This window comes from Saimiri boliviensis, chromosome 1 (genome assembly GCF_048565385.1).
Source record: "Saimiri boliviensis isolate mSaiBol1 chromosome 1, mSaiBol1.pri, whole genome shotgun sequence".
In the NCBI taxonomy this organism is placed as follows: domain Eukaryota; kingdom Metazoa; phylum Chordata; class Mammalia; order Primates; family Cebidae; genus Saimiri; species Saimiri boliviensis.
In genome coordinates, this window is record NC_133449.1 from 263,341,912 (window position 1) to 263,367,829 (window position 25,918).

The window sequence follows — 25,918 nt, forward strand, 5'->3', positions numbered from 1 at the left end:
ATTCTTTCAAAAAGAATTCATAGTATGGTTTCTTTAAATATTCCTCTGGAGCATTTAATATGTGGTTCAAGTTATAAAAAATTTGATTTATATATGACTTCCCAGTATATTTACAGTATTAAAGCAAAGGTTCAATCAATGCGTGTTACAGGGAAAACATATAGCAGCAAGTCAGTTAGACACACTGAATCAAATCGTAGTTGTACATACAAGTTATGTGATCTTGGGCTTTTCACTTAACTTCTCTGAGCCCCTGATTCTTAATCTTTTTTTTTTTTTTTTTTTTTTTGAGACAGTGTCTCGTTTGGTTGCCAGGCACCAGGCTGGAGTGCAGTGGCACGAGCTTGGCTCACTGCAACCTCCGCCTCCCGGGTTCAAGCAATGCTCCTGCCTCAGCCTCCCAAGTAGCTAGGACTACAGGCATGTGCCACCACGCCCAGCTAATTTTTTTTTTCTTTTTTTTTTTTTTTTTTTTTTTTTTTAGTAGAGATGGGGTTTCACCATGTTGGCCAAGATAGTCTTGATCTCTTGATCTCATGATCTACCCACCTCAGCCTCCCAAAGTGCTGGGATTATAGGCGTAAGCCCCCACACGTGGCCGTTTCTTAAGTGAGAATAAATGACACTACTCCAGAAAGTTTGTTACAGAACTAAAATAATACACAGCAGGCACTGTATCATAACATTCTCATTTGATTTTGAAAAAGCTTGCTATATACAAGTAAAATTATGATTACAACATTAATATTAGAATATTTTACTCACACAAAATGCATGACTACCACTGTTTATCTTTTTCAAGTGAAAAATTCATTTCAATTAATTTATGAAAATCTATATAGTATACTTTCCATGAAGAGATTGTTTGTAGATTTAAAGGAATTATTTAAGGTTTTTCTATATGTTTCTTTTGGAGAAATCAGTTTTATATTACCTCATTCATTCAAGTAATATTTTTAGTCAGAAAAGATAGGGTGTGGAAATCATACCATTAAATATGAAGTCAAAAGTTTGTCAAGACTAGGACTTCACCAGCTATATTCCTTCCACAAGATGTTAATAGATAATAGGCAAAAAATTAAATAAATATGAGAACTGAGCCTCATCAACATCATGGCATACCATAACTTAAATTCTTTTCTTTATTTCTTCATTGTACACCATAATGATATCTGTTTACAATTAATGGCATCATAAATAAAGATAGAACTTCTTAAAAAGTCATAATGCATATTTTCATATCAGAAGATTCAAGAAATTCTGTTGTAGACACCAATTTAGGATTAGAAAATTAAGAGTTTAGGATTCATGGTCTAACCAAGATCATTACTCTTCTACCAATAAGCCACTATACTATTCAGAATATTAATTTTTAAAACCTCATGTGATATTTGCTTGCTATTTTTTGATTGGCAAGCCTCTTTCTGAAATGTTGCCATGTTCATAGCAGGTAATGTCTGCTCCAATTTTACAAACAGGCAGCTACCACAAAGTTAAAAAAAAAATTAAGAGGATAAGAAAAAAAAGGAAATGCTTTTCCCACAAGTACAATCCAGCACCACCATCTGATCTTCCTTTTGATGTTTTAGATCTGCAGAGATGCATTAGAATAACTACACAATATGAAGGGGAAAAAACTCCATCTTCCAAACAGAATCCTGGCATATTCCATAAAGACAAATAGCACACAGCATGGATTGTTGTACATAAGTGCTATTCAGCAATGGGGGGCTGCCTTTGCAGGCCTCTTACAGAATTCCTAGGTCAGCAGATCTCTGCCTCACTCCCCTGACCCCTGCACATGTTAACCTGTTCTTAGCTGGTCCTCCTTAGCCTCCGTGGTTTTTCCCTAACCCTTCCTATAAGAAAAACATTCACCTTCAATTTCTAGTTGAACCCTGTAAATGTTGGTTATAGGTAGGTGAGCAAGTTGCAGGCTTTATTATTTTGCAAAATTCCATTCCTTAAATATTTTCTAAATAGTAAGGAAATCTTTTTATTTAGAATTTTTAAAATAGAATGTAGGCTTACATATAAAGTTCGGAATCTTTGTTTTTTTTCTCTTTGCAGCTAACAGGTGATTATTTTTTTCTCCTTGCAGCTAACAGGCCCTATTCAAGTCATCCATCTTGCAAAAGCTTGTTGTGATGTCAAAGGAGGAAAGAATGAACTGAGCTTCAAGCAAGGAGAGCAAATTGAAATCATACGCATCACAGACAACCCAGAAGGAAAATGGCTGGGCAGAACAGCAAGAGGTTCATGTGAGTGCAAATTTCTCTACAGCTTCAAAATGTTTTCTTTGCGAGGCAATAATCAATGTGCATATTCCTTCAGAACTCCTCGTAGGCATCGAGTTAGGAGTACTTTACAGGGTGGACAAAGGTAGAAAACTGTTAAATAGCAGGTAGAGTTCCATCTTCACCTCATCTGTGTTATCTTTCTTGTGGGAAATAATGTAAAGTTTTATACTATTCCAGGAGGAATGAACAGCATTGGGTTTTTCATTGATGTTAAAAAGAAAAACTGCTTCATGTGAATCACTTTAGAACCTTTAAAACAATGTAGGCTTACATTAAACTACAACAGGAACAGACTTTGACAGACTACAGTAAAATGTGGGTCTACCTGGGAGGTCTGTAAATCAGAACTACAAGAAAATAAATCAAGAGAGAGTTTAAAGAGCAAATGTGCAATTAATATTTTATTCACAACTTTAAACTATTTAAACTACAGTTGCTTGAACATAAATCTTTCCCTTTTTGGTAGATGGCTATATTAAAACAACTGCTGTAGAGATTGACTATGATTCTTTGAAACTGAAAAAAAACTCTCTTGGTGCTCTTTCAAGACCTACTGAAGATGACCAAGAAGTGTACGATGATGTTGCTGAGCAGGACGATGTCAGCAGGTATGTGCAAGTATGTATTGTAGAACACATCAAACCGGCTCCTTGGCAGAGATTTTGTATTTTAAGATTCTAGAATTTTACCTTTCATATTTCCTACTGCTCTCTATCACTAAACTAAATGACCACTTACAGTAATCCCAACATGGTTGAAAGGTCATTTGAAACTCCGTAGTGTTTCTATATGATACGCTTCAAATACTACTTGAAATATAGTGGGCCATTTGCCAGATCTTATAAAATGTGCTGTCATTCTAAAAAACTTTTATAATGTTTATGACTTGATCTTAGGGATATGCCTAATATAAATATGATTTGGTGAAATATGAAGCATAAAATATAAAATTTACCCCATTTTTTGTCTGAAATCTCTGATTCTAAATGTTTGTTATTTTTGAAAAATATATCCAAAAAATGACTTTCCTTGCAACCCCAGTTTGCTCTTGAAAAGTAAAAACTCCATTTTTTATGATCCCTAGGTATCAGTTAAGGGTCCAACTTTTCATGGCCCATTTACTCCACTAGATTAAAGTGACCTTCACTCCAAGAATTATGGGAGTACCTTCCTGGTATAGGGGAACAGAAAAGAACATCTTTTCTGGAGGACCAATGAGAGGAGATGGGCCATCCCTCCCTTGTACCTCTCCTTCTCTTGTTTCCTTTCTCAGTCTGCTGCTTCCTTTCTCTCTCCATCTCTCCTCTTCTTCTCTTTGTTCCAGCTCTGATTTTCTCTTGTTCTTTTATGTCTTTTGTACTTTTCCATTCCCCTTCTCCTTTCATTCCTTCTTTCCTTCAACACCTCCCTTTCAGTTAAAGCCATAATCATCTCAAGTTGAAAGGAAAAAAGGAGGAAAATCTCTAGCCCAGTTCAAAATCTTTATTTCTTTTAATGACTACCTTATAAAACTAGAAAACCTCCATTGTGATCCCAAAAACCATAATCTGTGCTAGCTCTTCACCTGGGAAAAACTGTGTCTGCATTCTTCATAACTCAGATTTCAAAGGAAACAATGTTAATTGTCAGCCATTTCTAAAACACCAAATACAGATATAGTAATACACTTATAAAGCATATGAAGAATTACATTTTCCTCTTATGATCTTTTGTATCATGGTATCAGTTAAACTTGTTAGTGTCTTTCTAGTAGTTTTGTCTTTCTAAAATGAATTATAGCCTGCTATGCCTTCTTACCATGTTCTAAGCATAAATTATGCAACATATATCAAAATATACAATGAATGCACTAGAGTTTGGAAATCATTAATAGACTTTAGTCATAAGAAACACATTGACCTAGTGTGAGTCAGTAAATGCCAGTTTTGAGGTCAGATGAAATTCCAGATTGTCATATTCTGTAATTTCCAGAATTTGCTGGATGTAAGTATATCAAGTATATTACCAATGTATACACTTTGTGTGTGTCTTTGGTTTTTTTAAAAGCACATTTCTTAATTTTTGGTGAAAGATTTCCAGTTACATTAATGAATGCGTATTCACACTGATGTGCATTCTCAAGAAAAAAATAATAAATCCAGGAAAAAAATGATGTTCTTAAAATGGAACCTTGTTTAACCATGTTGGATGACTATTTCCCAAAACTAGCATTATCACCTTTTTCTGTTTTATTGAATCCATACATACCATAACTCTAAAAACCTGCTCCAGTTTAGTAAACAAGTAATGGAAAAAAAATCTTTAGTAAAAGAAGAAAGTTGGAAGAGTTGTGTGGTTTTAACACTCAATATTTTAAACAAGTATAGCCCCACAGTATATACTAGCATCTGTCCCTCTCTCATGCACCCTTAATAGGAAAATTAAAGAAGCCATTTCTATACATGTTTTATTTTTGAGACTGCAGCTGCTGCTGGCAGAGATCTCATAACAGAACATACTTTGTTCTTAGAGAAAGGGAAGATGCTGAGTGTAGCCGGCAGCTTGCCCTGGCAAGAATAAGAAGAAAAGGCATCATCTTCTTCTCCCTCCTGCTCATGACTCCTGGCTCAGGCACTCTACCGGCTCTTTCCTGTTTCCCTAGAGTGAAGAGTGATGGCTGTGAGTGCTTGAAACTCTAGGAGCAGACTTGAGGTTTCAGAGCACAGCCCCTGACAGCTGTCCTTCCTTCTCTTTTTCTTCTCCACTAAAACAATATCTACAGTGAATATGAAACATTGAAGAAAAAAGAATTGCAAATGTAAATACCCCTCTTCCATTTCATAGCAAACCTTCTTCCTTCCATGTATCTCTCTCTCTCCCTCTCCTCTCCTGTCCTGCCCTGCTTTCTCTACCTCTTCTTCGCTTCATCAAATATGTTACATTCTAAACAGGCCATTTTAGGAAGTGAATAATTGTTCTAGAAATGAAATAAAACAGGAGTTTTGCTCCTGATTCCAACAACCCTGTTCTTTGGAAATTGGTATAAAAATCCAAGATGAAAAGTATCTGCCAAGAGTGGCAGCCAGGCGGAGTGCAGCTCTTCACATCATTCCAACTGCCTGCTTCATGCATCATGCTCAGAGGGAAGAGTCAGGAAACATAAATGTCAAAATGGCACATAAGCAAGTGGAGAGTGTACTGCAACTTCTTCAAAAAGCAGTTCCTCATTTATGTAGGAAGACATTTATAGCATGTTTTTCTACAAAGTCCCTGACAGCAACTTTATGTTTTTATTTCAAATTTAACAGGAGATCTGCATCAGATCAATTTCTTTCACTCATTTTTAACATTAGGAAATCAGATATGAGTACTATATAATTGTCCACTAAGACGCTACCATAAACGGATATCTGTTGCCTGCAGATTAACTAATGTGGAAAACTTGCGGTATAGTTAGTGCAGCTAGGTGTAAAAGTGGGAGTAATCAAGTCAATTTCTCAGAGCCTGGTTTCTTTTTTTTCTTTTTTTTCTTTTTCTGAGACAGAGTCTCACTCTGTTGACCAAGCTGGAGTGCAATGGCACAATCTCAGCTCATTGCAACCTCCACCTCCTGGGTTCAAGCAATTCTCCTGCCTCAGCCTCCCAAGTAGCTGGGACTACAGGTGCACGCCAACACGCCCAGCTAATTTTTGTATTTTCAGTAGAGACAGGGTTTTACCATGTCGGCCAGGATGGTGTCCATCTCTTGACCTCGTGATCCACCTACCTCAGACTCCCAAAATGCTGGGATTATAGGCGTGAGCCACCGTGCTGTACCTGAGCCTGGTTTCTTTTCTGTACAATGAGGAAATTGAAGAGATGACTTCTGGGATTTCTTCCATTTTCAGAGTCTACATTTCCTTTGCTCTCACAGAACTCACATTTTAGTGGGAGATATAGGCAAGAAAACAGACAATTATAACATACATGCTAAAGTAGAGAAACTATAGGATGTTATGGAAGTAAATAAGCAACACAGGCAATCTGAATTTAGAGATGAGTCATATCAAATAAAAGCCCCATGAATGAAATTTCAAGTTTTAAAAAGTTCTCCCTTTAAAAAAATGACTGCTATTACACTAAAGTAAAAAGCTGTGGTCATAAGATATTAAAAGATAATGGAATTTAACGGAATGATAATTGCTCTGTGTGACTCTTGGAATAATATCCTTGGAGTTTGTTTTAATGGTCCTTCTATGGATTGATGTAATAATGTATCATCTGAAAACAATCACATAGGAAAATGTCAAAAGCAAACAGTATCGTCATTTTCAATATCATACGTAGTGCTGTAATTTACTTAATTCTTGTTGTTTTTGTTTGTGTTGTTTTACTGCCTTGTCATTACTCATCTACAATGTTAAGAAATGTCTTTTCCTCTTCACATGTAATATTCTAAGAACGTTCATGTAATATTCTAAGAACTTTCAACTGGAATGTTATTTCTCTTTTGAATAACTGATGAGGAAATGTACTTCTCTTCTTCATAGCTAATTAATTCATAGATTAATTTAATATTTTGGGTTTTTTTTCTAGCCACAGTCAGAGTGGAAGTGGAGGTAAGCAAACACTTTTTAAAATTCCATTTTACAATTGATACATATATTTGCATATATTTATGGAGCCCATGTGATATTTTATTCCATGCATAGAATGTGTAATGTTCAAGTCGGTGTATTTAGGCTATCCATCATCATGAGCATTTATCATTTTTATGTGTTGAGAACATTTAGAGTTCTCACTTCTGGCTATTTTGAAATGTACAATGCATTATTATTAACTATAGTCACCCTACTCTGCTGTTAAACATTAGAACTTATTTTTTCTATCTAACTGTGTGCTTGTGCCCATTCACTAATCTCTCTTGATGTCCCCCAAAACACATTCACACCTGTCTCAGCCTATGGTAACCATCACTCTACTCTCTACCTTCATGAAATCTACTTTTTTAGCTTCCACATATATGTGAGTACATGCAATATTTGTCTTTCTATATCTGACTTATTCCATTTAATATGGTCTCCAGTTTCATTCATGTTGCTGCAAATGACATGATTTCATTCTTTTTTATGAGCAAATAGTATTCCATTGTGTATATACCATGTTTTCTTTATTCTTTCATCCAGTGATAGACAATTAGGTTGATTCTATATCTTTACGACTGTGGATAGTGCTGCAATAAACATGGGGATGCAGATATCCATTTGATATACTGATTTCCTTTTCTTTGGATAAATATCCAGTAGTGAGATTGCTGGATTGCGTTAATAGTTTTATTTTTAGTTTTTTTGAAAAATCTCCAGAATATTTTCCATAATCACTGCACTAATGTATATTTCCACCAACAGTAAGTGTTCCTTTTTTTCCATATCCTTGCCAGCATTTGTTATTTATTTTTCTTTTTGATAACAGCCATTCTAACTGGGGTAAGATAATACCTATCTCATTGTGGTTTTGATTTCCATTTCCCTGATGATTACTGATATAGAGCATTTTTATGATATACCTGTTGGCCATTGTATGTCTTTTTTTGAGATCCTTTGCCCATTTGGGAATTTTGCTGTTGAGTTGATTGAGTTTTTGTATGTTCTGCATATTTATCCCTTTTGGGATGAATCATTTGCAAATATTTTCTCCCATTCAACAAGTCATCTCATCACTCCGTTGATTGCTTTGCTATACAGAAGCTTTTAGTTTAATATAATCCCATTTGTCTATTTTTGTTTTTGTTGCCTGTGCTTTTGGGGTGTTCATCATAAAATCTCTACCTAGATCAGTGTGTTGAAGTGTTTTCTCTATGTTTTCTTCTTGTTGTTTTCTACTTTTAGGACTTACATTTAAATTCTTAATCTACCTTGAGTTGATTTTTGTATATGGTGAGAGATGGGGCCTAGTTTCATTCTTTTAAAATATGGATATCCAGTTTTCCCAGCACCGTTTATTGATGAGGATTTTTTTCCCCAGCAGTGTATGCTCTTGGTGACTTTTTCTAAAATCAGTTGGCTATAAATATGTGGCTTTACTTCTGGGTTGTCTATTCTGTTTCATTGATTTTTGTTTCTGTTTTTATAACAATGCTATGCGGTTTTGGTTACAACAGCTTCGTAATATAATTTGAGGTCAGGGAGTGTGATGCTTCCAGCTTTATTCTTTTGCTCAGGATTGCTTTGGCTATTAATGCTCTTTTTTTATTTCATACAAACTGAAGGATTGTTTTTACTATTCTGTGAAAAATGACATTGGTATTTTGATAGGGATTGCACTAAATTTGTAAATTGCTTTGAGTAGTATGGTCCTTTTAACAATATTAATTCTAATATATGAGCATGAGAAACTATGCACTTTATCAGTAATTTTTCCATAAGTCTTCATTATGTTTGTGTATATTAATGAAGAAAATAGTTTACAAATAATGAGAGCGATCTTAATACGATGGAAAGAACACTAGCTTGGGAGTCAGTGAACTGAATTCTAGTCCTGGCCACCAAGTAGCTCTGAGCAAGAAACTCTTTAAGTTTGTTACAGATCATATGGTGACTCTACTCCAATGTGTTCAAGGCAGTCTTGATTTATACCAGTCATCAGACCACAATTTTTTTTTTTTTTTTTTTTTGAGACAAAAGTCTCACTCTGTCACCTAGGCTGGAGTGCAGTAGCATAATCTCCTCTGGGATTCAAGTAATTCTAGTGCCTCAGCCTCCCAAGTAGCTACTACACTCAGCTAATTTTTGTATTTTTAGTAGAGATGGGGTTTCACCATGTTGGCCAGGCTGGTCTCAAACTCTTGGCTGGGCATGGTGGCTCACTCCTGTAATCCCGGCACTTTGGGAGGCCGAAGCAGTTAGATTACCTGATGTCAGAGCACAATTAATAACAGCATTCTCCTTCACTTTCAGAAGTGTTTTTGTTTGGATGATAACCTATCAAGTCACCTTGACTCTAGTTCAATGGCCCTTATATTTCCCAGCAACAAAATAAAAGAGTTGATCTAATACTTTGCAGTGCTAGAATCTTCATACTAAAAGTCAAATTTCAAGGTCATTTTACATATTTCCTGCACATAGAAAGTACTCAATAAACAGTTGTTAAGTAAAATATCTGTCAAATAGCAAGTTTCCTGAGGAGCATAGAGTAACAAATGAAAGGAGAAAGAGTTTAACTTTCAAAAATAGGTATTTTAAAAGTCACTTTTCACTTCTTTTTGTTTCAACTACCATCAATGTTTACAAATTCACCTTTCATCCATTTGCTTTTCACTTGTATCTTGATTAGTATCTTCCTAAATTTCTCTTCACTATTAACTAGTTAGCTAGATTTGTGTCACCTCCTCACATCTCTTTCCACAATAAATATTTAACTCCATCTACTATTTAAGTTTACTTTTTCTCATGTTTATGCAACCTTATTCCTTTCAATTCAAGTCCTCAGTGCCTCTTAGCCCTCATTTTGTTTTTGTAATTTCAGTCCTAAGAATTCTTTATAAAATGATCAACAAAGTAATTAATTATGGAATAGTAGGAAAATAAAGATTTTTATCTAAATGGTTTATATGAAAGTGAAATGCTCTCTGCAGTTAAATAAGGACAATTTATAATTAAAATCTGAGTGACCATTACATGACCAAATTATAAAATTAACAGAAGATTTTCCCTCAATCCAAATGAAGGGATATTCCCTCCACCACCAGATGATGACATTTATGATGGCATTGAAGAGGAAGATGCTGATGATGGGTAAGAATAATTAGTGAACTGCTTTCTGAAAATTATTATATATATATATGAAATTTAGTTTTGATTTTCAGTTAAAATAAAAAGCAGAAAATAGTGTTCTTTCTTATATTACCCCAAATGATTTGAATGTTTAAGTAACAGCAATTGTAAGCCAGGAAGTGTAATTACAACACACATCAAATGAAGTGGTTGATTGTTTAGAAGATCCTCAGTAACTATGGCAAAAGAAGTCAATGAAAAAAAGATAAATTACAGGTGTCGTGGATATTTTTTAAAACCTTTTCTAATCAAGTCTTTATTCATCAATAATTTACTTTTACAACAATCCCTGAAGAGTTTATCAGTTGCATGGCTATCCCTTGTGTTATAACATGATTGTAATGTAGGTAACCCAAATAAATTGAGACCATATGCTACCTGTGGCAGAACCAGTACTGAATACTTAATCCTTTAGCTTAATAAAACATATCTGTTCATTTATAATAATTAGAACAATTCACAAAAATAAAAATATTTTAGGTAATAAATTTTCTTTTCCATTTTAAATGGCATATTTTAAAATTTAAGCTCTCTTAATTACTTCGTTTTAATCATAAATAAAGCAAAATTGATGCTTAAGCTTTTGTGGTTTTCTTTTCTGAGACCAGGGCTCACTCTCTTGCCCAGGCTGGAGTGCAGTGGTAGGATTACAGCTCACTGCAGCCTCAAACTCTCAGGCTCAAGCAATCCTCCCACCTCAGCCTCTGAGCAGCTTGGGACCACAGGTGTACACCACCACACCCAGCTAATGTTTTTTATTTTTTGTAGAGATGAGGTCTCACTATGTTGCCCAGGCTGGTCTCAAACTCCTGGGCTTAAGCAATCCTCCCACCATGGCTTCCCAAAGTGCCAGAATCACAGGTGGGAGCCACCGCACCCAGTTGTTTAAAACTTAATCATTATGGGCTTGTGTCACATTTTAAGAAGTGAGAGAATTCTCACTTAATAGAAAAAAAATTATCAAGATAGTAGAAGCATTATTCAGTCATCATGATCTATAAGCTTAATAACACTATCTTGTTCAATACAATGGGTTGTTTACTGCCTGAATTATTAATGGGGTGTAATTATAAAGAATCTAAATATCCACAAAATGTCTTCACTTGTCACTGATTATTACATTCTGATCAATGCCTGCATGCTCCAAAGCTCCATGCTACAGGTTCAAGAGAAGAGTAACACGTGGTCCTGGGGGATTTTGAAGATGTTAAAGGGAAAAGATGACAAAAAGAAAAGTATACGAGAGAAACCTAAAGTCTCTGAGTCAGACAATAATGAAGGTTCATCGTAAGAGTCAACCAACCAAATCCAGTATACAATAATTACACTAATATTTATTAAATCAAATGCTACTAATATTCTATAACCAATAACCAAATTCTAGTAGACTTAAATCATCTTAATGTAGTTTTCCATTAATCACCTTAGCCCCATTTATGGTGTCATCTTTAAGCTCATGCACTACATAAGAGAAGGCCAAGTACTCAAAAATAATTATACAGTTTAAAGATATACTTTATTTTCTTCACAAACATGCACAAAAACACACAAGTACACATAAGTGCACACATACCCTCTCACGCTCATGCACACAGTCATACACAAACACTGACATACACATTTAGTAGGACTTTTTAAAATATAGCATTTCATCTGAAAACTCACAATTCCAATGCCACATTTTACTATATAGTATTTTTTTATTGAATACTCTTCAAAATATGCATTCTTTTTTAATAATTAGTTTAAAATAAAGAACATGATTTTGAATTTTTTCTTTAAATATAATAATTGAAGCCTTGTAACTCTGTTCCATTATATAATGATATAATAATTAGTTTTCCTGTACTAAAAGTATTCTAAATATATCAAGTTTGTTTAAATAAAATCTAAGGTATAACTTTTCTCTGTCCAGTCCAAAAATAATGCTGTAGTATAAATTCCATACACATGAATTTGAAAGATCTTAATCACATTCCTTGGTAAAAAGAAAATCTTTCAGTTTTTATTTACCTCATGAATTCACCACATTTAGCTGAAGTCTTTATAAGATGTTAATTCCGTATAGCCTTCCCAATTGGGTTGTAAAACACCAAAGCAACAAGTCAATACACGGTACACCTGAAATTCCAGGAAAACACAAGAAACCTTCTCTTCTCTTGAGCAACATTACTCAAATATATCCCTTACTTAAAAATAAGAGACAGAGCTTTTTTTTCCGCTTCAATTACACCCAAATCTGATTTGGGATTATTTGAATTAATAATTTCTCACACTGTATTCTAACCAGTCATTTCTGTCCCATGCACCATTCTTTCCGTGATGTGTGTGTGTGTGTGTGTGTGTGTGTGTGTGTGTGTGTGTCTTGTATTTAGAAGTCATGTTTCAGGAAATAGAAGCACTGGTGTTCTGTTGCAGCTAAATGCCACCTAATCCTAACTTCAGATCACTTTAATTAATAAGTTCTCACTCTCTGGTTTAAGTAAATATTTCTCTTATTCACCATTTTCCTGTTTGGGGGTACATATGCAAATACTGGGAAACATGGTTATATTCCTATGACCTCTGTTAATTTTGAGTCTGTATTGCTGCTTCTTAGTTCAAATAAGCAGTTTGGAGGCAGAGATATGTATGCCACGATGACTCCAAAATACTGAGTCCCTTTTATTTACTCTGGTGTGATAATATGCCCAAACTTCATATAAAAAAAAAATCTGGAAATTTTGGGCCAATGACTGTGGGCCAAATAAACGAACTGATTATCTCAACTCTGGATGTTTTGGCAAACATTTGGGGTTAAAAAAATTTCCTTTATTTATTTATTTATTTATGTATTTATTGAGGTGGAGTTTTGTTCTTGGAGTGCAATAGCAAGATCTCAGCTCACTGCAACCTCCACCTCCCGGGTTCAAGCAATTCTCCTTCCTCAGCCTTCTGAGTAGCTGGGATCACAGGCGCTACAGGCATGCTCCACCGTCCCCGGCTAATTTTTTGGTAATTTTTTTTTTAGCAGAAATGAGGTTTCACCATGTTAGCCAGGCTGGTCTCTAACTCCTGACCTCAGGTGATCCACCCACCATGGCATCTCAAAGTGCTGGGATTGCAGGCCTGAGCCACCGCACCCGGCCCAAAAAGTTTCTTGCTAAATTCCAAATTGATAAACTTAGTGGAGAAATTAAGGGTGAGAAAGAAAGAATGATCAACAGATTAATTAACCTAATATGCCTCCAGGCTGTTGCCTCTTTATACTCTCTTATATAACGGAATCAATTTCTGTGTTCACATTAGTCTGATTATAATTGTGTTCTTACTTTCTTTGTAGTTTCCCTGCTCCTCCTAAACAATTGGGTGAGTAATAATAACTAATTGTATGTTCTGTATCTTTATTTCTTGCAGTGTGGTAGTAGGAAAGCATTGGATATAATCACAGTATGTGCATTAAAGTCCTGACTCTGAAAATAATAAGTTGCGTAACCTCAAGCTAGTAACTTCACCTTGAGTGGCCACAGTTGCTCAATGATAAAATAACAAGATGAGAAAAATAAAAAAGACTGATAGTTTTGTTTTTCCTTTTCTTTTCTTTCACCTCTACCTAGAAAAATAAGACTGACAGTTTTTAAACTGTTCTTCCAGGATCAGGAGTAGCAAATAGCGGCTCCTATGGAGTTAGGGATAAGTGGGAAGGGAAGGGCACCAACTTTCCCTGTGTCCGCCTGCCCCAATTCAGTCCAAATTTGATACATGAGACTTCTGCATAAGGATATCTATACCCATGCCAGATTATATGCCAGTAAGTCTCTTCTAAATCTAATTTCTTTGGATATTTAAATGGATAGTTTATATTGTGTTTGGAAAATGTGAAATATAATCATTTCTTTATACAATTTCAATCAGTTATTATTTTTTCATCCCTTCTGAGACAGATCTTTAGATGTTTTAAAAATTTACTTTGAACAAAGTAAAATTTTGTCTCAAGAATATTCAAGGGCTTTCAAAAAGTTTACTTATTTTAACTTATAAGTATATTAAAAGAGCAAACCAACACAGAGGTAATCTATTTTTCTAGACCCTTTATCTGATATTAGAACTTTCTTTTCAGTTATCAATTTGAAAATATGTAAGAGACCAAATAAAACTGATCAATGCCTGATAATCAGCTTGTATTCTAGTCTATAGTATTTTTAAAGTATTCAAAAAAATTAACGTATTGACAAAAAGTAGCTATAAAATGGAACAAATGTAATCAATTCTGTAAAAAATAAAGTTTTGTTAGAATTGCTTGTTGTTCTTAATGTGGACTCAGGGAGAGGAGCATCACACCTGGGGACAGTCGGTGGGGTAGGGGAGAGACAGTGGGGGGTGGGGAGGGAGGGGACAGTGGGGAGGGATAACATGGGGAGAAATGACAGATGTAGTATGCACCTAAAGTAAAATAAGTAAATTTAAATTAAAAACAAAAAAAGAATTGCTTGTTGTTCTTAAATGTGTTTTAAGTGCATGTGCACGGAGTAATAGCTTTGACTCTTCTAAATGACATTTTTTAAAGCATTATTTTTCATGCAGCTGAGCAAGTTTTATCCTGTTAAATTAGTTAACCTGAATACACACACAAGGGAGGGGGACATGCGGGTGGGATTTATAAAGGAAATCAATTCCTTGCCACTACCAGAGAACATTTAACCTCTTTATGGTAACGACTCTTTAAAATATTTGCAATTTCTTCGATTCAATCTCTTCAGCTTCATTGGCTGTACAGCAATTGATAGGTGCAGAGAGGAAGCATTCTTCCTGACTTTACTAATAAGAAGCTTTGAAGGAAGAAAAAGCTCTAATGACTGGAAAAGTCACTGAAGCAGTTAAGGTCATGGCAACTTTTCTGCCGATACTGTACTGTTTCTCAATACCTGTTTGTATCAGAAGTATTTAATTAAAAGAAATAATCTTTCCATTTAAAGGCAGTGCCACACCTAATATCACTGTAAGGTAAAAGGTAATGGCAAACAGACCAGTGAGAGGAAGGAAAGAGGGAAGGAAGGGGAAGGACATTTAAATAGGATGATGTATATTATCACAGCCCCCTAAATCCTACCAGAATCACAATTCGTATCTCTGCTTCATCCTGCCAATGGCCAGTAATGTGGATTTATTTATCAGCAATTTGCCACTCCTGCCTTTCGTTGTACTTGTAGATCTCCAGGTAATCTTAGTCACTGTGCCATGAGTTTTGTTCCAGATAATAATGATTATCGTTATGGGCACTGGTTTTTTGAGGATAATTTAATACAAACATTCTGGCAAATAACAACCTCTCCCCTTTCAGAATCAGGCAATGCTTCCAGGAGAAATGTACCAAGACGCTAGGAAAACTTCTTTTATTGTTCTTAAAGCAATCTTTACATTAAAAACATCATTGAATGCTCATATCAAAATCTCAACTAACAGTGTTTCAACCTTTGACATTCTGCCTTTTGTTAGACATGGGAGATGAAGTTTATGATGATGTGGATACCTCTGATTTCCCTGTTCCATCAGCAGAGATGAGGTAATTAAAATGCTTGCATTACAACGAAGTGATGAAAATGAGATTACTCAAGAAAATTCAACTGAAATAAAAACCCAGTGGGATGTGTGTCTACTGTGTGCGATGACGTTGGCTCTGGCCTTCTCTCTAAAGCTGTTGTCTTCCCATCTCAGCTCGGTTTCTTCCCTCTCTGCTAGGTTTGTGAGTACATAGCCCCAGTCCTTTGCTCCCACCTCCATCTCTTCCTTCCCTCCTTCTCTTCCATCTCCCTGGTTTTGTTCCTTGTTTCCTGATTAGCCTTGGGCCTGTGACTCACTGATGTCTGGTTCATTTATTCATTTCTTCACTGGGAAAATATGTTTAAGGTCTTGGTCAAAACCAGTCTCACAGATTCTTCTTCTCTCTTTGTTTTTACTGTTTTCCCCAAACCTTTTTTTTCTTGATTACACTTCTTAGCTTACATCTCAGCACTCACCCATCTTTTTCAAGCTACCTCTGTCTTCTGCAGGATAGTTTCCTTTATGAAAAAAAGAAAAAAAAGATTGGTTTTTTAAAGGGACTTTTAGGTTGGTTACATTAAAGTCTTCAAAAACTACGTTTAGCCTAAAATCGTGTAAAATCAAGTAAGATAAAGTAATACAAAACGAGTACCTTTTGGAATTGTTTTTGAAATATAAAATAACATGGTGGGATGCCTTCTCATAACCCAATAAATACATGAAATGATTTGATACATACTGGGTATAAAAGCAAGAGCACCTATATAGCTTTTTCAAGAAAAAAACGATGACTCAAAAGATCTTGTGTTTGATTAAAGGATTAAAGTAACATAAATGGAATGCAGTAAGTGGTGTCTTCTGAGCTGTACTGGTAAAAATGCATTAGTAAATGCTAACTATTTATTTATTTTTTTAACCAACATTTTTAAACTAATTTTATTGGACTACGGAGAGTATCAAGATCAAAGACTCTGAAGGAAAAATATGTCATAATTCATATACGAAGATCAAGTTCTGCAGGCAAAACAAATAAGAACCATGAAAGGAGAATTGTTGCCCTGTTTTCAATTCTTCATGAAACAAAAATCTAGTCTTCAGTAATATGTTCAAGTTTTAATATTTCTCGCCACTGGCATTTTAGTCCTTGATGGTTGTTAATGCATTTTTTCACTTTACATTACTGTGGAAATGCCATCACATTCTGTAAAATACCTCTCCAGGAACCCAGAGTCACACACTAGCCGTATTCTTCAAACAAAATAAACCCCAGCTGACTAAGCTTTATGTGATATGGACAATTTTCTTCCTCTTTTTGCTTATTTTCAGAATTTAAAGCAAATTTATGTTCTCTAATGTCATATTCTATTTTTAAATAAATTTCAATAAATTTTTTATTGCATTTTAGGTGTTGGGGTACATGTGAAGAACATGCAAGATTGTTGCTTATGTACACACATGGCAGTGTGGTTTTCTGCCTTCCGTCCCCTCACCTGTATCTGTCATTTCTCCCCATGCTATCTCTTCCCACCTCCCCACCCCCCGCCCCTCCCCCATTTCCCCCCAACGGACCCCAGTGTGTAGTGCTCCCCTCCCTGTGTCCATGTGTTCTCATTGATCAACACCCACCTATGAGTGAGAACATGCAGTGTTTGATTTTCTGCTCTTGTGTCAGTTTGCTGAGAATGTTGGTTTCCAGGTTCATCCATGTCCCTACAAAGGATGTGAACTCATCGTTTTTGATGGCTGCGTAAAATTCCATGGTGTATATATACCACATTTTGCCTATCCAGTCTATCATCGTTGGGCATTTGGGTTGGTTCCAGGTCTTTGCTATTGTAAACAGTGCTGCAATGAACATTCGTGTGCACGTGTCCTTATAGTAGAATGATTTAAAATCCTTTGAATATATACCCAATAATGGGATTGCTGGGTCAAATGGGATTTCTATTTTTAGGTCCTTGAGGAATCGCCACACTGTCTTCCACAATGGTTGAATTAATTTACATTCCCACCAACAGTGTAAAAGTGTTCCTATTTCTCCACATCCTCTCCAGCATCTGTTGTTTCCAGATTTGTTAATGATCGCCATTCTAACTGGTGTGAGATGGTATCTCAATGTGGTTTTGATTTGCATTTCTCTAATGACCAATGATGATGAGCATTTTTTCATATGTTTGTTGGCCTCCTGTATGTCTTCTTTTGTAAAATATCTATTATATCCTTCGCCCATTTTTGAATGGGCTTGTTTGTTTTTTTCTTGTAGATCTGCTTTAGTTCTTTGTAAATTCTGGATATCAGCCCCTTGTCAGATGGGTAGACTGCAAAATTTTTTTCCCATTCTGTTGGTTGCTGATTCACTCTACTGACTGTTTCTTTTGCCATGCAGAAGCTGTGGAGTTTGATTAGGTCCCATTTGTCTATTTTGGCTTTTGTTGCCATTGCTTTTGGCGTTTTGGTCATGAAGTCCTTGCCTACTATGTCCTGAATGGTTTTGCCTAGATTTTCTTCTAGGGTTTTTATGGTGTTAGGTCTGATGTTTAAGTCTTTAATCCATCTGGAGTTAATTTTGGTGTAAGGCATCAGGAAGGGGTCCTGTTTCTGCTTTCTGCACATGGCTAGCCAGCTTTCCCAACACCATTTATTAAACAGGGAATCCTTTCCCCATTGCTTGTTTTTGTCAGGTTTGTCGAAGATCAGATGGTTGTGGGTATGCTGTATTTCCTCTGAGGCCTCTGTTCTGTTCCATTGGTCTATATCTCTGTTTTGGTACCAGTACCATGCTGTTTTGATTACTGTAGCCTCATAGTATAGTTTGAAGTCTGGTAGTGTGATGCCTCCTGCTTTGTTCTTTTTGCTTAGAATTGACTTGGCTATGCGGGCTCTCTTTTGGTTCCATATGAAGTTTAAGGTGTTTTTTTCCAGTTCTGTGAAGAAGGTCATTGGTAGCTTGATGGGAATAGCATTGAATTTGTAAATTACTTTGGGCAGTATGGCCATTTTCACGATGTTGATTCTTCCTAACCATGAACATGGAATGTTTCTCCATCTGTTTGTGTCTTCTCTTATTTTGTTGAGCAGTGGCTTGTAGTTCTCCTTGAAGAGGTCCTTTACGTTCCTTGTTAGTTGTATTTCTAGGTATTTTATTCTCTTTGTAGCAATTGTGAATGGCAGTTCATTCTTGATTTGGCTCTCTTTAAGTCTGTTACTGGTGTATAGGAATGCTTGTGAAGAGGGAATCCTTCCCAAATCATTTTATGAGACAAACATCATCCTGAGACCAAAACCCGGCAGAGACTCAACAAGAAAAGAAAATTTCAGGCCAATATCCATGATGAACATAGATGCAAAAATCTTCAATAAAATACTGGCAAACCGATTACATATCAAAAAGCTCATCCACCATGATCAAGTAGGATTCATCCCAGGAATGCAAGGCTTGCGTATGCAAGTCCATAAACATAATTCACCACATAAACAGAACCAAAGACAAAAACCACATGATTATCTCAATTGATGCAGAGAAGGCCTTTGACAAAATTCAACAGGCCTTTATGCTAAAAACCATCAATAAACTAGGTATTGACAGAACGTATTTCAAAATAATAAAAGTTATTTACGACAAACCAACAGCCAATATCATACTGAATGGGCAAAAACTGGAAGCATTCCCTTTGAAATCTGGCAGTAGACAAGGATGCCCTCTCTCACCACTCCTATTCAGTATAGTACTGGAAGTTCTAGCCAGAGCAATCAGGCAAGAAAAAGAAATAAAGGGTATTCAAATTGGAAAGGAGGAAATCAAATTGTCTCTATTTGCAGATGACATGATTGTATATATAGAAGACCCCATCATCTCAGCCCAAAATCTCCTGAAACTGATAAACAACTTCAGCAACGTCTCAGGATACAAAATTTCAATAAATTTTTAAAAGATAGCTTTTAGGTGACGTCTAACTTTCATGTATATTCTGATTGCCCCAGAGAGCTAATCTGGGGAAGTAATTTCACAAATGCCCAGACTACCATAGGCAGGCAGTACTGAGGGCAGACACGAGACCTAAGGTAGATATTGTACTAATTCTTTCCACAGTGAATGAACTAAATGCTAAGATTCCAAAATTGAGAATTAAATATTTAAAATAAATTGGTTACAAACAAAACTTTATCTTAGACCATCTAAATAAAAATTTTTGTATTCTAATTTTTAAAATGCTCACTGAAGAAATCTACAGCCCCTCCCTACCATCCATAATTTAACCCTAGTGAATGGTTGTCAATCTTGGTTACAAATTAATATCACCTGGGAATCTCTTAAAATATGTCCATTACTACCTGGACCCTACTCAAACTAAGTTAAATTTTAAAATTAATTAAAATTAGAATGTCCAAACATTGGGCAAGAGCGGTAGTATGCTTTTTATTATTATACTTTAAGTTCTGGGGTATATGTGCAGAACGTGCAGTTTTGTTACAGGGATATACACGTGCCATGGTGGTTTGCTGCACCCATCATCTCATCATCTACATTAGGTATTCTCCTTATATTATCCCTCCCCTAACCCCCCACTCCCTGAGAGGCCCCAGTGTGTGTGATGTTCCCCTTCCCATGCCCATCTGTTCTCATTGTTCAACTTCCACTTATGAGTGAGAACATGCAGTGTTTGGTTTTCTGTTCTTGTGTTAGTTTGCTGAGAATAATAGTTTCCAGCTTCATCCATGTCCCTGCAAAGGACATGAACTCATCCTTTTTTTTATAGCTACATAGTATTCCATGGTGTATATGTGCCGTATTTTCTTTACCCAGTCTACCATTGATGGGCATTCAGGTTGGTTCCAAGTCTTTGCTATTGTAAACAGTGCCACAATAAACATATGTGTACATGTGTCTTTATAATAGAATGATTTATAATCCTTTGGATATATACCCAATAATGGGATTGCTGGATCAAATGATATTTCTGGTTCTAAATCCTTGAGAAATTGCCACACTGTCTTTCACAGTGGTTGGACTCATTTATACTCCCACCAACAGTGTAAAAGTGTTTCTGTTTCTCTACATCCTCTTCAGCATCTGTTGTTTCCTGACTTGTTGTTTCCTGACTTTTTAATGATTGCCATTCCAACTGGAATGAGGTGTTATGGTTTTGATTTGCATTTCTCTAATGACCAGTGATGATGAACTTTTCTTTATGTTTGTTGGCCACATACATTTCTTCTTCTGAGATGTGTCTGTTTATATCCCTCACCCACTTTTTGATGGGGTTGTTTTTTTCTTGCATATTTGTTTAAGTTCTTTGTAGATTCTGGATGTTAGCTTTTTGTCAGATGTACAGATTACAAAAATTTTCTCCCATTCTGTAGGTTGCCTATTCACTCTGATGATAATTTCTATTGTTGTGCAGAACATCTTTAGTTTAATTAGATCCTATTTGTCAATTTTGGTTTTTGTTACCATTGCTTTTGGTGTTTTAGTAGTAAAGTCTTTGCCTATGCCTATGTCCTGAATGCTATTGCCTAGGTTTTCTTCTAGGGTTTTTTGGTTTTAGGTCTTACGTTTAAGTCTTTAATCCACCTTGAGTTAATTTTTTGTATAAGGTGTAAGGAAGGAGTTCAGTTTCAGTTTTCTGCATATGGCTAGCCAGTTTTCCCAACACCATTTATTAAATAGGAAATCCTTTCCCGTTGCTTGTTTTTGTCAGGTTTGCCAAAGATCAGATGGTTGTAGATGTGTGGCATTATTTCTGAGGACTCTGTTCTGTTCCACTGGTCTATATCTCTGTTTTGGTGCCAGTACCATGCTGTTTTGATTACTGTAGCCTTGCATATAGTTTGAAGTCAGGTAGCATGATGCCTCCAGCCTTGTTCTTTTTTGCTTAAGATTGTCTTGGCTATACGGGCTCTTTTTTTGTTCTATATGAAATTTAAAGTAGCTTTTTTTTATAATTCTATGAAGAAAAGTTAATGGCAGCTTGATGAGGGTAGCATTGAATCTATAAATTACTTTGAACAGTATGGCCATTTTCATGATATTGATTCTTCCTATCCATGAGCATGGAATGTTTTTCCATTTGTTTGTGTCCTCTCTTATTTCCTTGAGTAGTGGTTCATAGTTCTCCTTGAAGGAGTCCTTCACATCCCTTTAAGTTGTATTCCTAGGTATTTTATTCTCTTTGTAGTGGTTATGAATGGGAGTTCATTCATCATTTGGCTAGCAGTATGTGCCAAAAACTTCCCAGGTGATCCTGTGTGTGGACAGGCTAGAAAAATCACTGTTTTAGACATGTTCACTTAAATTGTAGTAATTGGCTTCAGACCAACTGGTATCTACAAAATATAGTAGATTTCTATACCTAGATCCTAGGGGTTTTTTTTTTTAAATTAAGTTCGTTAATTGATCCAAACACTTAGCATGTGCTTATATTTCTTATTTTCTCTCTCCCTTCCCCCCTTTCACAAACACACACACACACACACACACACACACACACGAACAATTGATAAAGTGATGAAGTGAAAGATCACTAATAGCCATCTTTTTTAGGAAGTTCCTTCTTATAATATCTAAAATCTTAACTTTTACCTAAGATTTTTTTAGTAACCAAAACTCTGGATACATTTTAAGTAGATGTGAACAAAATAACATATAAATGTTATAAATAAAAAAAAATCGATTTTTTTTGAAGTCTCCTTTTAAAAAAAAAAGCCTTGCCAGGCGCGGTGGCTCAGCCTGTAATCCCAGCACTTTGGGAGGCCGAGGCGGGTGGATCAGGAGGTCAAGAGATCGAGACCATCCTGGTCAACATGGTGAAACCCCGTCTCTACTAAAAATACAAAAAAATTAGCTGGGCATGGTGGCACGTGCCTGTAATCCCAGCTACTCAGGAGGCTGAGGCAGGAGAATTGCCTGAACCCAGGAGGCAGAGGTTGCGGTGAGCCGAGATCACGCCATTGCACTCCAGCCTGGGTAACAAGAGCGAAACTCCGTCTCAAAAAAAAAAAAAGCCTTTCTTATGACATTGGCAAAGCTACTAACATATCTATAAAGTGTTGAAAATATAGGGAGGTTTAAGAATAGGTTAAATCATATGAAACTGCTGGCATGCAATCCATGTTTAAACCATGACTCAGTGATTTTATATGGTTCAGTATAAGAAGAAATCTAATCTCTCACTTCCATTTTAATTTTCATAATCTATATTTGCTTGAGGAAACCCTGCTACATTATGAAATTACAGTGACATTTATTATAATGACAGTTACTGGATTTCTAACAGAAAGAATTAACTGAAACAAAAAGTTGAAAATATAATGTCATGAATTTTCTCTGTTATGGATTATTCTTTTTATATTTTCTAAACAAAGTGTTGTTTTATGTGTGTTCTGCCATCCTAGTCAAGGACCTAATATTGGAAAAGCTAAGACAGAAGAAAAGGACCTTAAGAAGCTAAAAAAGCTGGAAAAAGAAGAAAAAGACTTCAGGAAAAAATTTAAAGTATGTCATATCTAAATATTACATAAAGTACAAAGCACTATTGAAAAATCTGATTATTTTTAAGTGCCAAAATGCACACTTTAAAGTATAATTATCAATACTACAGTTAGCAATTATAACTCTTTTACTTTGTACAAAATTTATTTTAGATTTAAATTTATTTTTTAAAACATTAAGCAAACTATAATACATACACAGTATTCATACTGTGATAATCATCTAAATTAAGCTGTCCTTTGAACCTTAATAAGAAGGTACTAAAAATAGTTGTTATATTGGGTATGTGAGGTTATGAATGATGTCTGTCCCTCAAAATTTTCTTTAATATTCTTACATTATATTTAGAAAACACTGCATTATTTCTTTAGCAAATACCTATTTAATAAATCCGTCAATACATAAGTTGTTTTAATAATGCACATAAACCAATAATTTAAATATTGTTCTTTTTTTTTTAGTATGATGGTGAAATTAGAGTTTTATATTCAACTAAAGTTACATCTTCCATAACTTCTAAAAAGTGGGGAACCAGAGATCTACAGGTAAAACCTGGTGACTCTCTAGAAGTTATACAAAACACAGATGATACAAAAGTTCTCTGCAGAAATGAAGAAGGGAAATGTAAGTCATTACTTGTACTGTAATATATACATGTCACTCCAGAATTTAACAACCAAACAAATTTCAGTGACTACTCTGTTTACTAACTCTTATCTTTTTGCTTTATCCTTTGTAAATTGTGGCAAATGTTAAAAAGTTGATCATTTTGGCCAGGCGCGGTGGCTCAATCCTGTAATCCCAGCACTTTGGGAGGCCGAGGCGGGTGGATCACGAGGTCAAGAGATCGAGACCATCCTGGTCAACATGGTGAAACCCCGTCTCTACTAAAAATACAAAAAATTAGCTGGGTGTGGTGGCGTGTGCCTGTAATCCCGGCTACTCAGGAGGCTGAGGCGGGAGAATTGCCTGAACCCAGGAGGCGGAGGTTGCGGTGAGCCGAGATCGTGCCATTGCACTCCAGCCTGGGTAACAAGAGTGAAACTCTGCCTAAAAAAAAAAAAAAAAAAAAAAAAAAAAAAAAAAAAAAAAAAAAAAAAAAGTTGGTCATTTTGCTGTACTGAAATCAATATATTTTAATCTCTTTTCATTTACTATCTACTATCTATATACTCTGGTGTCAAAGATAACGCCAAATTACTGCTTCTCAAAATGCAGTCCTATAGACCATCAGCATCAGAAAGCCCTTGTGTGTTTATTAAAATCGCAGTTTCCTGGACTCACCCTTGACTTGCTGAATCTTGAGTTCTAGAAATGAGGTAAAAACAGTGATCATAACTTTTCTCTAGCTTGTTCATGTGTTCTGACACTAAAATGAGAACCGCTGTGCTAAAGTAGACAGTGTCTCTTGCTCTGACCTGGTTTTAAAATTATGTTGAATTTCGAATTATATAGAATTGTATAGAATTCTGTTGCAAATTCACTTGTTTTCGTTTCCTATTTGAACACACTTAGTGCAACATGATATTCCAAATAAATCCAAAAAAGCTCCCATCTCCTTTGACTTTATCAGGTATTAAAGCTGACAGATGGGGGCCAGGTGTGGTGGCTCTTACCTGTAATCCCAGCACCTTGGGAGGTTGTGGCAGGATGATTGCTTGATCTCAGGAGTTTGAGATCAGCCTGGGCAACATAGCGAGAGCTAGACTTTACTAAAAATCAAAGATAAATTAGACAGATGTAGTGGTGTGCGCCTGTAGTCCCAGCTACTTGGGAAGCTAAGGCAGAAAAAACATCACTTGAACTGAGGAGTTCCAAGATGCAATGAACCATGATCACACTGCTGCACTCCAGCTGGGGCAACAGAGCAAGACCCTGACTCAAGAAACAAACAAACAAAAAAAAAAATGGAAAATAAAAGAAAGCTGACAGATGGAAATATTTCTGTCAAATTTCAAAAGAAAGCTTATTTAAAGTCAAGAGAAGAGTAATTCAAAATTACATGGTCTTTTATTTGAAATTGGATAGCCACCACAGCTGCCCCATATCAGCTTGGTCAATCTGCATGGAAAACATGGACTCTGAGTTTAATTTTAATGGGAGGAAGGTGACTCAGGGACAGAAATTGAAATGGAGTTTCAAGAATAAAACACAGTGACTCAAGGGTGGAGGAAATGATGTAAAGTTTATCACGGAGGAGGTGTGGTTGGCTTTTCAAAGGAAAATGAGGAATGTGGGTATGAAAGATAAAGGGCAAGGGCAGTGTAATATTAAGATTGTAAGTTCACTGAAGATAACATGTAGAAAGATCCCCAGGAAACAAAGAAAACCCCCATTCAGACTAGGATTTGCACGGCTCTACCTTAAGGAACATCCCTAGTGCAAACAGAACTATAAGCATCAAAAGTTCATCAAAAAATATTTAGAAGTTCGAAGATTTTTAAATTATTAAATGCTATGATGAATATAGTCAATTGAATATTCTAAATAATAATTATGATAATAATGCGCTGGATCTCTCATGACATATGGTAGAAAAAGTAAGAAAGCTATTTAATTTGGGGTAGGATTTATAGCCATGTTACAAAAATCATAGAAATAAGAGAAACCAAACTAAAAGAAATTAAATACTACAATAGAAATCAGGCTCCAAAGGGTGTTGAGTCTAAATGATGTGTTTTCTGTCCTCCACTTTGCAAATAATTTCACATTTTTTACAACAGAGGATTGTCCTAGTATTAGTCATATAGACCTCTCTCCAGGGCACAAGCTATCAGCTTGTACATATCTTGGCACCTACTATACTAAGAAGTATAGTA

The 25,918-nt window shown here is 35.7% G+C and overlaps 1 protein-coding gene across 5 annotated transcripts in view; it reads left to right on the forward strand.

The window, feature by feature from the left end:
* The window catches only part of FYB1 (FYN binding protein 1), a 172,692-nt gene that overhangs the window by 135,372 nt on the left and 11,402 nt on the right, over positions 1-25,918 (forward strand). For 4 of the 5 annotated variants that reach the window (XM_074386421.1, XM_074386410.1, XM_003925910.3 and 1 more), the window contains 9 exons: positions 2,102-2,261; positions 2,767-2,908; positions 6,855-6,877; positions 9,985-10,051; positions 11,240-11,377; positions 13,413-13,438; positions 15,566-15,632; positions 23,003-23,102; positions 23,561-23,723. In XM_074386421.1, coding sequence (XP_074242522.1) covers positions 2,102-2,261; positions 2,767-2,908; positions 6,855-6,877; positions 9,985-10,051; positions 11,240-11,377; positions 13,413-13,438; positions 15,566-15,632; positions 23,003-23,102; positions 23,561-23,723 — 886 coding nt within the window. The remainder of the gene's footprint in view (positions 1-2,101; positions 2,262-2,766; positions 2,909-6,854; positions 6,878-9,984; positions 10,052-11,239; positions 11,378-13,412; positions 13,439-15,565; positions 15,633-23,002; positions 23,103-23,560; positions 23,724-25,918) is intronic. The other variant, XM_074386430.1, reaches the window with a different exon arrangement.